Here is a 13,122-nt window from a genome sequence, read left to right on the forward strand (position 1 = left end):
GACTCTTTTCCTTCTGTCGCAGTGTTTCTCCTATGGATTCCTTCTACCTTTGCCTCACGCAGTGCATCATCTCTTGCCTGGTCTGGTACCTGGCCTTCGTGCCAGCATTTTCTCCACCTTCCAGTTCTTCCTTTACATTGCCACAAATTTGACTATGTTTCTTGTCTGTTTAAAGCCTTCCAGCAGTTAACCTTTGCTTTTGGAATAAAGTTCAGCTCCCTTTCCTCAGGCCTGTCCTGACTGGCCCTTTCTTGCGCCTCCAGCCTCACCTTTTCCAGGCTTCCCCAAATGCAGCCTGTACCCACGTGCCCCTTACAGAAGTTCTTGCAGTTTGTCAGGCAGCCGACGCTCTTCACGTGCACACCTTCAACCTCTGCTCTGCCCGGTGAGCTTGATCAGTTACGCTTATGATCAAACCTGTGTAATTTGTCTACAAAGGATTTTTTTTCCCCTTCTAACCTGTTAGCTTAGAGCCACATGTTCCGCATTTTTACACTTTAAATGCTTTTCGTATGCTATTATTACTTGATCATGTTCAATTTAGAGTGATTTAGTTTTATCCTAAGACCATTGACTTCCAAAATGGTAAAAGGTTGTGTAACTCTTTTGTTGTGAATTTAGACCTAGTACAATTAGAATCAAAGTGCTGAATTATTCTAATGGAATGTGAAAATTGCCACCCTAATTACTGCAGGTGTGAAAAAAGGAGTAAGTAGGAAAGCATTTCGTTTCCATGTCTATATAGAATTTACTAGAAAAAATGCAAGATATTCTGTATTGAAAGATGAATGGAATGCTCTGACTATACACATTAATTAGTCACTATTGTGATGTACTTCTTCCTGTTTTGGGGAAAAACTATCTCTTGATTCTTCAGTACTTTATTTTGAGAGACTTACTGAAAGAGGCACACAAAGCTTTCTAATCAGATTTGTGGGCATTCTTTTAACAAGGTAGTCAAGAACAGCACAGGGAGTATGTTGAAATTGGCTGTAAGACTTTTTGGTAAAAATCAGGAATCCAACAATTTTAGAGAAATCTATTCCTTATTTTTATTTGTTTTTAGAACAGAGAACCCTTATAGAACAGAACTATATAAAATGTTCAAAATGCCTTTTTTTTCCCCTTGAGGTGGAAAACAGCATTTCATTGTAGCTGTGATTTACTATCATTCCTTGAGTTCTCTCTCAAAATATTTTTCAGCCCTTTGATTTAAAAAAAAAAGAAAAACCTTAAAAAACGCAGCATTCTGGCTCTGCCACTTTCCAATTGCATGAATTTCTTTTTATTTCTAATTTTTTATTTATTGATTGCAGTTTGTCTGGCAGCCGACGCTCTTCATGTGCACACCTTCACCCTCTGCTTATTGATACAGTGGTCCCACTGTGTGTTGCTCAGGTCGGCCTCAAGCTCCTGGGCCCAAGCGATCCTCCTGCTTTGCCCTCTCGGGTAGCTGGGACTACAGGCATGTACCACCACACCTGGCTTCTGAAGTTTTTGAAGTGGCCTTTACTGCTGTATCAGCCAGTACTAAGAGTAGAGGTGATTGCCAATACATCTTTTATTACTCATCAGGGAGGAAAACTGAAAATGTCTTATGCCTGTACTCCCACACAGCTACATTCTCTTCAGCCTTTGGTAGAAAACCCTTTGACTTTCTATCTACCAACACTATTAGCCATAAAAAAAATTCTTGCCGTTTGGAGAATAAAATCAGCAAAGACCTGGGTGTGGTGGCCAGCAAAATATTTGAACAGTGAACAGCTGCTGGCCTCTCCATACGGATCACACTGTTTTCAGGAGCACCCGAATGAGCAAGTTTACCACTAGGATCACCTAGACAGGAAAAAGGATTCAGCCAAGTTCCATTGGCAGTTGTGTTCCCTTTAGAGTTCTTGAGAACATACTGAGGTAAAGAGTTGATTTTCTTGGAGAGCAAATCATTTGCATAATATTTTAATTTATAATAAAGATGGACAGGTGCACTTACTCCCTAATGTGCTAGCAAAAAAGCAAAAAGGCTGGGTGTGGTGGTGCATGCCTATAGTCATAGCTACTCTGGGGGCTAACATGGGGGGATCACTTAAGCCCAGGAGTTAGAGTCCAGCTTGGGCAACATAGCAAGGCCCTGTATCTTTTTTTAAAAAGGCAAAAAGGTTTCTTTCAGAAATTTCTTTCTTTCCTTTTTTTTTTTTTAACTCTTTTATATCATGAAATGTAAAATGCACATGTAGAGTATACAAAACAGAAATATGCAGCTTAATTAATGAACACCAAGCATAAACCTGTGGAACCATCCTTTTGCTCAGGAAAGAGAATGATGCCAACACCCCTGTCACTACGGCCTCCTGCTCTGTGCCCCCATGAGTGCTCACTCTCCTGACTCAAAGACTTTTCAAGTGGGTTTCTACTTGTTTCAAGTGGGTTTCTACTGTGGGGTTGCGTGAGAGAAGGCAGAAATGTGGCACTGGGAGGGGATGGGAGGGGAGATGTCTGAGGGTGGGTACCAGGAAAGATCTCATGGCATCTTTATCTGGACCTTTTCCCATTTCTTCCACAACCCCTTAAGTCTAGGCATTGACTACAGACTGTTGTGATATCTGCCATGCAGATTGCTCTTGATTAAAGCTGCAGTTATTCAGTTCCTCCAGAGTGTACTAAATTCTGAACGACTCATTCTAAAGTGACCCTGTGGAGCTGATATGTACCTGATGCACAGTAGTAACTTGTTTCCACACAATTCCAGGACATTAGCTTATTGCCAGTGGGTGGACAATCTCAATGAGACCCGGAAGATGCTCTCTCTTAGTGGTGGTGGTCCCTTCAGCAACCTGCTGAGGTGGGTCGTGTGCCACATAACGAAAGGAATTGTGAAACGCGAGATGCACGGCCACGGCATTGGCCGCTTCTCCGAGGAAGAGATTTACATGCTGATGGAGAAGGACATGCGGTCTTTAGCAGGGCTTTTGGGTAATGTACCACACCTTCTATTCTATATTTGCTATTCTTACCTTTTGCATGATTAGTAAAGCACTGTTGGTTCACTAATTTATGTTTTAATTTTGGTTGATTTCTTTGCTTCCATGTGTAGATTGCAGTCCCCACATTTAACCAAATCCTCTAATTTTCAAAAGCATGTGTCTTTCTACTTAATCACTGGTACTTGACTGTTTTTAGCATGGTGAGCCCGTGTGAAGAGAGTATGGAACATACTTCAGCCTCACCACCTGGCTGCAAGTGTTGCTGGCATTTCTGAATGTGCTGTAAGAAAACGGGGATTTTGAGCAAGGAAGCACTTCTGTTTATAAACAGGTCAGGGTCACAGGCTGCTTTAGGAACAAACTGCTCAGAGGTTCAACAGTGTACCCATTGACGTCAAGAGTTTGAGAGACCTGCTGACAGCGCTGATTCTGATCCATTCCCTGTATATGTGGAACATTTGTCATTTTCTCACCCCTCTTATTCCTCGTTGTATTCCTAGTCCTCATTACGAGCACATTTTAACCCTGATTTTGTATTTATCACACACAATGATATCATTTTATTTGGGAAACCACTAAAAGAGAAGCACAGAGAGCAGTGTGTACCCGTGGGCTGGTGAGGATGGCTGGGAATAGAATGATGCACTCTTGGTCACCTGGCTGGCTGAGGGGGCCTGGGCTGATGTGGTTCTTCACTGGGCAGAGCTTGATTCATAGTGATAACAATTCATAAACAGATATTGAATTCAGGACCTTCTATGTGTGAAATAATGGCTTCTCCTGGGGGATAGCTAATGTACAAGGAGCCAAGTCCTCCATGTAACTAGGCCATCTGACCAGGTCCTTTGAGGGCTACTAGTTTTTTCTGCAGAAGGTGAGTTTTCACTGGCTCTCCCTCATCTGCAGTAATTTCCAGATTCACCCTCATCCTCACTCTAGAGCACGTTAAGTACCTCACCTCTGCTAGGAAATCGAGTTTAGAATTTGTTGAAGACCACCTCATGCCTTAGGAACTGGAAGCCATGCTGGGTAGAGGCCATGCTGGGTATAACCTGCCCCTTGCAGAGTGACCCGCTCTGACTGCATCTTTCTGCTCTACATTTCAGACAGTTGCTAGACCTGGGGTCCTTCCTTGAACCCCAGCCTGCAGAGGGCAGATCCCAGCACCACATCCAGCTCTTGGCTAGCTTCGTTACAGGAGCTATGTTCTGGGGGTGGGGGCTTGATGCTGGCTGGACTCCTTCAAAAGCTCTGTCTGGCTTGCAGAATTGACATTGTCTAGGCCTTCTGTTGTTTTGCTCCACTGGGACCAGGTAGACCTGCTTCATGTAGATGTGAATGGAATTAACCTCAAATTTACCTCATTCCTTTGGAAACTTAATGCTGGACTCTTGGCCTCAGAAACCAGGCTCACAACTAGGCCATTTCTCCTTAAGAATGGCTATGTCTGTTCCTGGCTTCCTCCCCTTCCTCACCAGCCCATGCTCTTGTGAGCCCCAGTAAGCAAGGAATTGAGTCCCTGGAATTATGACAGAAATTATGCTATAAGCACCACACATCTTTAACAATTTTTAACAGTGTGGCTTTTTTTAACCAGAGAGGGGCGACCTTCACCTTTCTGGACATTTCTGGTTGGGAGAATCAGGAAGCAGGGTGATACCAATAATAATGGTGACTGACAGTTGTTTCTCTCGCGATTAACGATTTAGACAATGCTTTCTCCCCAGTTTTCAGGAGATGGGAGGAAAAGGAATCACTGATAGCTAGGTTGGATACATGATAAGTATTCAAAACAGCATCAAAAGTCTGGACGATTTTCTGGGATGAGAAGCTGAGAGGGCTAGTTGAAAAGTTGGAGTTAGCTGGTGTTATATTCTGTGAAGACCAGGGGGCAGTGTAGTTGTGAACTCTGTGATAAGAGAAGCACTTTTGCTATATTTGGGGAGGGAGAGGTTCTTGGGCTGAATATCAGAATTTGTCTTACTAAATGAGGCAAAAACCTCATTTCATTTATTGAATAAGTGAAATTCAAACTACCTCCCTGCCATCCCGACGGACATGGCTCATTTTTAATGCCCAGATGCCTAAGAGACTCAAAATTCAAAATTACTTTTTGTTGAAATAGCTCAAGATTTGGGGAAATAATTGTCCATGGATATATATCTGACTCATCAGGATACATTAGTTATCAGTGTTCCTGGTCAATCAACTTCAGCGATTTGAACATTTCCCAAGTGCCAGGAGCTGAGGAATATGAAGATGGGTTAGAGATTTCCCCCTGTCTCAATCAGCTTATAGTCCAGTGGGTGATGAGCCTGTAAACCAGGAGAGGCAAAGTACTGCTGATCCCTGGTGGCCTGTTTTCGTATGGCCGGTGAGCTAATAATGGTTTTTACTTTGTTAAAGCGTAGGGAAAAAATGTAACAGAAATGTGCACATGAGGCCTGGAGAGCCTGAAATATTCACCATCTGACTCTTCACAGAAGTTTGCTGACCTCTGCTCCAAATGAGAAACTGCACAAGTCAGGCTGGGGCAAGTCCCACGACAGAGACCTGTACTTGGTACTCTGGGATGAAACAGCAGGGAGGACTGGGGAAGGCCATAGATGAGGTGGCAGTGTGTTGGTCCAAGAAAGAAAAGCGTTGTCTCAGTGAAGAAAATACGGAAGGACTTTTTGGGGAAATCATGAGGAAAGGAATCCCAAGTGAGTGGCATTTGGGAATCATGGTTGAAATGAAGATTAAAAGATAGTTTGTGGGCAGTCTTATAAAGGACAGTAATTACCATGCTAAAAGATGTATACTTTATAATACAGAAACATGGTGATGTTGCAGATTGCTGAGAATAAAAGAGAAGGAGCCACATGTGTGATCCAGAAAAGCAGATCTGTTGGCATTGTAGGGGATGAATTAGGCCTGGTGGAAGGTGGTAAAGAGAGACAGGAGACAGACAGTGAATAGCTATGGATGTAGTTTTAAAAATTATAACTTAGGCCGGGCGCGGTGGCTCAAGCCTGTAATCCCAGCACTTTGGGAGGCCGAGACGGGCGGATCACGAGGTCAGGAGATCGAGACCATCCTGGCTAACATGGTGAAACCCCGTCTCTACTAAAAAAAACACAAAAATCTAGCCGGACGAGGTAGCGGGCGCCTGTAGTCCCAGCTACTCGGGAGGCTGAGGCAGGAGAATGGCGGGAACCCGGGAGGCGGAGCTTGCAGTGAGCTGAGATCCGGCCACTGCACTCCAGCCTGGGTGACAGAGCGAGACTCCGTCTCAAAAAAAAATAAAAAATAAAAAATAAAATAAATAAAAAAATTATAACTTAATTCAAACTAAAATAAATGAAATTCAGACTATATAAAACATTAAATAAAATTAGCTAATTTTTATTTTCATATATGAAAAAACTCTACAGTCAAATCAGGTAGAGTTAGAATAGAAAATATGGTTTTATGATATAAAATACATTAATAATATGATGAATAGTTAGGAGGATAGTCATAATTATCTGAGTACTGGGAACACATTTGATGATGAAGTTCAGTATTCATTCCTGATAAAATCTCTTAGTGAAATAGGATTCAAAGACTAGTTCCTGAACACGATGGAAGGGTATTATATTAAGCCAACAACTGGTGTCAGACTTAATGTTGAATCACTTGGAGCATCGATGCCTGCTGTCGCTATTATTTAATGTAGTTTTGGGAGGGTTCTGACAATGTCGTTGTACAACATGAAAAAAGATATCTTTATATTGGAAAGGAGGAGACAAAATTAGGATTTATAGAAATTAGGAGATCATGTCGCTGATATAATGGAGAATCAACTAAAATTACTACAGTTAATGAGAATTCAGTAAGTTTATGAAGGATACAAAGCTAACATGTAAACAAGTTTTCTTGAGTATCTCAAATAACTAGTTGGAAAATATAATTTAAAAATATTAGAAGTATGATTTATATGAAATATTCAGGACCTACAGAAATAAAATGAAGCAATCCTAATAAGAGAACTTTTTTTTAGAAAATGGAGAGGTGTGCCTTCATTCTTCACTGACTGGAGATTGATGACTCCAGAACTCAAACCCCAGCTCTAAGACCTTGGGCAAGTCTCTTGACTTCTCTGGGCCTGAGTTTCCTTGTGTAAAGTAGGACCAGTAATGGTGAGAAGAAAAGTAATGCATGCAAAGTGCTCTGAAAAGTGGTCGGCATGTAGAAGTAATCAAACAGCAAGCAAATGTGGAGAGCAGGCGTGACCAGTGTCTGGAAGGAGAGGTTCGTGATGCTGTGAGAGCTGACAGTTGGAGGGTTTGCTTTTTAATTCTCATGTTCTCATGTTCTCATGGGAAGGTGTGTGTGTTCACAGCAGAGAACTATGTGTAGTGGTTGCCTGACTGCCCCCACATGCCAGAAATGCATACACTGTTTATTTCTGAACACTACCAAAAAGGGATGAGAGTCGATAAAGAGCAAAGAAGACATGAAAATCAAAAACAGAAAGGTGAGGTTTTTGGGAACCAGTGTGGCTAGAGGCAGGAAGCCTAGTGGCTGGCATATGGGTGTGGGAATCCTGGAGTCGGATCCCGGGTTCACATCTGGGGCGTAACTGCTTGCCAGCTCTTTGATGTCACACAAATAACTTGAGTTGTTTCATTTGCAAAATGAGGATCAGAACAATACTTACATCACAGAGGATGGGGACTAAACGAAATGCTTTCTGTAAAGTACTTACTACAGGGCCTGGCACATAGGAAGTGCTAAGTAAATATTAGTTATTCTCATAATCACTGTCACTGATTTTGTATGTAACACAACTTCATTGCAAACATTGTTATCTGGGAAAAATGTCTATGTAACAAAGATCTTTTTTCTGATTTTAGAATTTATTGTAGAAATTTGGGAAGGCTCAGAAAAGTATAAGGAAGGAAAATAAGTCACCACAATTTTTAAAAAATATATTTTTCTCATCCCTCCCTCACTCCTTGTTGCTATAATCTTCTAACCCATTGCTAACAACTGTTACCATTTTGGTGCATATCTTTCCAATATTTTTATGCATAATTTTGAATCATCTATATATACATATTTATACATATATATTTTCCATTTCTTCTATTTTTAAATATTCTATACCATGTAATTCTGTGTGCGGGGTATCACACTTGGTGCCAGGAAAACTGATAGAAGATTTATCAGACAAAACCCTGCTCTGTCTTTTGCCTTTTTAATATTTCTGTTATCAGTCCTACATAGTAGATTACAGGTGTGACCTTGAAGTGGATGGGAAATAAGACAATGAAAATAAGAATTGTACAGTTGTGTCCCATGTTAACACAGAGATCCCCAGCTGTGGCCATGAGATACAAAATATGAATGGAAGATGGACTCTAGTACAAAGTCAAAGGAACACCACCCATTTGACAGATAAGAAAAACGAGGCACAGAATGGTTGATTGACTTGCCAACAGTCACACAACCACTAACAAGTGAGGCCAGGACTCAAATCCAGGCTGTCAGACCTAAGGCCCCTGCTGTTTTCTGACCTGACTACTACCTTGGTTTCTTAAGAATTGTGCTGTAAAGTACACAAGTTAAATTATGTCAGGATGACTTCTTTAGAACATTTTCTAAAATTGCCACAACTTCCACTGGCAAGTTAAAATGTGGTCTTCAAAGTGATTTTTAAGTACATTTGATTAGGTTGCCCCTGAAAGCAGAGTACAGATTTAAATGTGGAGTATTATCACTGATTTAGAGATCCTGAGCCTTGTGAGTTGAAGCTGTGCCCTTTGTCAGGAGACTTGCTGCCTAGTCTCTAGGCTGAAATGCTTAAGGAGAAATGATCTCTTTTTTGGGGGCTGCTTCTGAAAGAGCGAAGTGGTAAATGGAGTTTGTAAGTGGAAGTGAAAAAACAACCTGATTTCCAGCAAACTTCATTTGATTAATAAAAAATGTAATGTGCCTTTCTTCCACTTTTTTTTTTGGCTAGTCTACAGCATTTTATTGAGTCCGAAAATGGCTTGAGGAGTCATTATTTTTTAGTCTTTGTTGACACTGGATCAACATATTTTTAAGAACCAAACTTTTAGTTATTTTAGTAAACGTCAATGTGATCTTGACTGTAATAAAGAGTAGGGAGTTGCAAAGTAGTGCTTCCCTTTAAAGGCAGTAAAAATGAATCATTTGCTGCTTCATGTCAGCTTCCTAAGCATGTATAATGACACTGTGGTTTTGCTTTTCAGAATGACTGTGTTTTGCTGTAGAATAAAACAAGCAACTTTGTTTTCCAAGTATATAGATATTTGGGTGATCACTTAGTTCAGAGTTAAATAATACATGGAAGGTGAAAATATTCTCAAAGAACAGCAGGGTTAAGCTTTTGTGATTACTCATAGAAAATCTGTAGGTTGCTCTTACCCAGAAATGCCTTTGGGGTTCCAACCCTCCAGACTGGGAAGCCTATACTATCAAGCAGTGTTGATGCTGTTCAGGGAGCAGATGGACTATAGCAAAGTCAGGGAAATTCAGAGACGGGCATGTGTTGAGGGAAAGGTAGAGAAAATATGGGTGCAATTATGCCTTGCAGTATAGGTCAAAAACCTTGGAAAGGCGGGTGCCACACTGCAGCCCTCTTATGGCTCTGGCATGCTGAGAAAGAGAGAACTGGCCTCAGTGAGCTCAGAATCTAAAGACAAGGCTGGGCTCTTATAGGAAATACACAGAGGGAGGGGGATGAGTAGGTTAACAAATGTAGAAGAGCTACCCTCTGGGGAGCGTGCCTTGGGTTGTTGTCAAACGCTTTCTGTGGTTTTATACACCTTATCTTGTGGTTCTCAAGTTTCTCTGAGCACCAACACAAGATTAGATTTTGATGCTTCTGGAAAGCAGCTTTCATAAAGTTTCCCAGAGCTCAGAGCTATTCAGGAATGTTGACGGGGCAGCGCCTTGCGTGTTGGGGGTGAGTGGGTTAAAACTGGGCCTGAGTTTCTTCTCTTGATCTCTCTACTGACCCCTGAAGCTCAGGGTGGGGTACAGGGTGCTAGGCGGCTGGGTTTGGTGATACTGATCATAGTGAGGCAGCACAGACTACTAAAGCCTAATGTTTCTTTGCTTTTAATTGGATTTTTATAGATCCTGGGTGGTGACACAGCAGTTATCTCATGGGAAGAGTGGATGAATAATTGATAAATAGAGTTGGTTTGGGAGATAATAGTCATATAGAGGGAGAATAAGAAAAATACAGTTTCAGTTGTGAGGCTCAGCTGTGGACTGCTGGTGGTCAATAAATACCTGCTGGATGAATGAAGAAAAGAATGAGTGAATGTCAGAATGCTGTTAGCAGATAGCAAGCATAGACTCCAGGGTCTGTGGATGTTAGGAGTACTTTCTGAGCACAAAATTTAGATTTGTAAATGTATTTAATAGTAGGTAGGATCAGAAATAGCAATGGGTTGTGCAAGTGGAAACTGCAATGTTATTTTCAGCCACTTTTCTGTTGTTAGACACCTTAGGAAGAGCATATACTTGTAATAATTAGAATTCAGGCAGAAGGGTAATTCCATTGACTTAGGACTGGGTGGTTAAACACACATGCCTTGAACAGTGTGCCGAGCTTTTTTGAGGGACTTAAGGGTTGGTGGTGAACACATTGAGCACAGCCCTGAGCTACCAGAGCTGCCACCTGAGGGAGATATTGCAGGTAAACATTTATAAAATCTCCGCACTTGTGAGGAGTGCTACTGTAAAGTGCAAAGTGCAATGAGGAATTTTTTTGCAGGGGAAATGAACATGGTGGTGGTAGTGATGAAGAAGTGGTTCTAGAAGCCTTCTTCAAGAGGTGACGTTTACTGCTTTTTTGTTGTTGTTGTTGTTGTTTTAAGATGGAGTGTTGCTTAGTTGCCCAGGCTGGCATGCAATAGTATGATCTCAGCTCACTGCAGCCTCTGCCTCCCAAGTTCAAGTGATTCTCTTACCTCAGCCTCCAGAGTAGCTGAAATTACAGGTGCTCGCCTGGCTAATTTTTGTATTTTTATTAGAGATGGGGTTTCACCACGTTGGCCAGGCTGGTCTTGAACTCCTGACCTCAGGTGATCCGCCTGCCTCGGCCTCCCAGGGTGCTGGGATTACAGGTGTGAGCCACTGCGCCTGGCCAAGGAGGTCACATTTCAGTTGCATTCTGAAAGATAAGCCCGAGTAAGGCAGGCGTGTGTGTAGATGTGGGCAACAAGGGTGGGACAGTGAGTAGAATAGCGTGGACTAGGGAAGGAACATCGTATGTAAACAGCCTGAGATGAACAGCAGCTGGGAGCTTTCAAGGAGTGAAAAGGTGGCCAGTGTGTCTGGAAATTGTGTGAGAGCAGGAGTGGCATGAGGCAGTGGTGGCAGGGGCTGTAACATAAATAAATCTGGGCTTTTTCCCAAGAGCAGTGGAAACCAGCAGAGGTTGAAAGTTGGGACATGGTGTGATCCTATATCCGTTTCATGTGCTGGAGGGGCCAAGAGTAGATTGGGTGGCCCAGGGAAGAAGCTGTTGCCCAGGCTGTAGTGCAGTGGCAGAGTCATAGCTCACTGAAGCCTTGATCTCCTGGGCTCAAGTGATCCTGCTACCTCATTGTCCCGAGTAGCTGGGACCACAGGCATGTGCCACTACGCCCAGCTAATTTTTATATTTTTTGTAGAGACGGGGTTTTGTATTTTGTATTTTCTGTAGAGACGGGGTCCAGGAAAGATAAGGTGTTGTTTCGACTGTAGGCATGGTGGTAGAGTTGGGCAGAAAGTTATGAATGAGAACCATGTGTTAGAGACAGAACTGAGAAAATTGAGTGATTTGATGTGTATGTGTAGAGGGGGAGGGTCATGGTGATGGAGAGCGGTGGGGTCAGGCATAATGAAGTTCTGGACATTAAAACTTAGTGGATGGCTGGGTGTGGTGGCACGTGTCTATAGTTCTAGGTACTCAGGAGGCTGAGGCAATGGGGATCGCTTGAGGCCAGGAGTTGAAGGCTGCAGATAACTGTGATTACAACTGTGAATAGCCACTGCACCCCAGCCTGAGCAACATAGCAAAACCTCATTTCTGAAAAGAACCAAAAAACAAAGGACAAATAAACATTTGATTTGGTAGCCATTCACAGCGTTGGAGGACACTGGAGAAGAGGGGAAGATCATGAATTTGAGGTGTGGGTATGCTGAGTTTGAGGTCCCTGTGAGACAGACACATGAGTAGAGATGCAGTATATGATAAGGGCAGCCGTAATCAGTGGAGGAAAGACAAATTGATTCAATAAATGGTGCTAGGACAGGTGGCTAACCATTTGGAACAAAAGACGTTCAATTCTGACTTCATGTCATATACCTGAATAAATTCCAAATGAATCAAGCATTTAAATGTTTAAAACTCACTAGGTAATTCAAATGTCCTGTAACCCAATATAGGACAGGGATAGAGGAGGGAAGGGCCTCACCAGGTTGGAGTTCAGTGGACTTTTCTCCCCAAGTGTTCCCAGCAAGCCTGTTCCATGCTCCCAGGCACCTGGTACTTTCTTTTTCAGAGCTCTCCTTGCACCCTCTCCTAATGGTTTGGTTTGAGTGTTTCCTCAGCTGGGCTCTGCGCTAGGCCTGGCAGATTCCTCCTTTGTCTTGAGAGCCCGACTGAGTGCCTGGCACACATGAGGCATCCAGCCTATGTTTATTGAACAAGAGTGTAAGGAGCAGTTTTGGGATCGTGCTTTTAAAAGAAAAATGGCCAAACTAGTGTGTTTCCGGAGGAGGCTGGTCAGGAGTAGTTAGTGGGGAAAAAATTTCATGTGAGGAATTTGAGGATACTGGGCATGGATAGTATGGAGAAGTAAAGCTATCAGGTAATATACTAGCTTTTTTCGAATATTTAAAAGTGGCTAATTACTTAAGTGCCACTGTAGATAACAGGCATAAAGGGGAGGGGAGAAGGGACAGAGGGGATGGTGAGATGTATATTTGAGGAAATAATAGCTTACAACTCAGGGTAAGGCAGAACTGTAAGACAGAGGTGTCCACAACTGGGAGGACTTATTTTCTGATGTGGCCTGAGCTGCTGTTCTCTAGATGAGGTTGGATGACCACTGTCATGATAATTGAGGAGGGGTCTTTTTTTACAGATGGT

The 13,122-nt window shown here is 42.4% G+C and overlaps 1 protein-coding gene across 1 annotated transcript in view; it reads left to right on the plus strand.

The window, feature by feature from the left end:
* Positions 1 to 13,122, plus strand: part of FAXC (failed axon connections homolog, metaxin like GST domain containing) — a 70,010-nt gene that overhangs the window by 24,033 nt on the left and 32,855 nt on the right. Inside the window, exon 4 of the mRNA XM_010367681.2 lies at positions 2,747 to 2,970. Within this exon, the coding sequence (XP_010365983.1) occupies positions 2,747 to 2,970 (224 nt within the window). The remainder of the gene's footprint in view (positions 1 to 2,746; positions 2,971 to 13,122) is intronic.

The sequence above is a fragment of the Rhinopithecus roxellana genome, chromosome 4 (genome assembly GCF_007565055.1).
Source record: "Rhinopithecus roxellana isolate Shanxi Qingling chromosome 4, ASM756505v1, whole genome shotgun sequence".
NCBI classification, from domain to species: Eukaryota; Metazoa; Chordata; class Mammalia; order Primates; family Cercopithecidae; genus Rhinopithecus; species Rhinopithecus roxellana.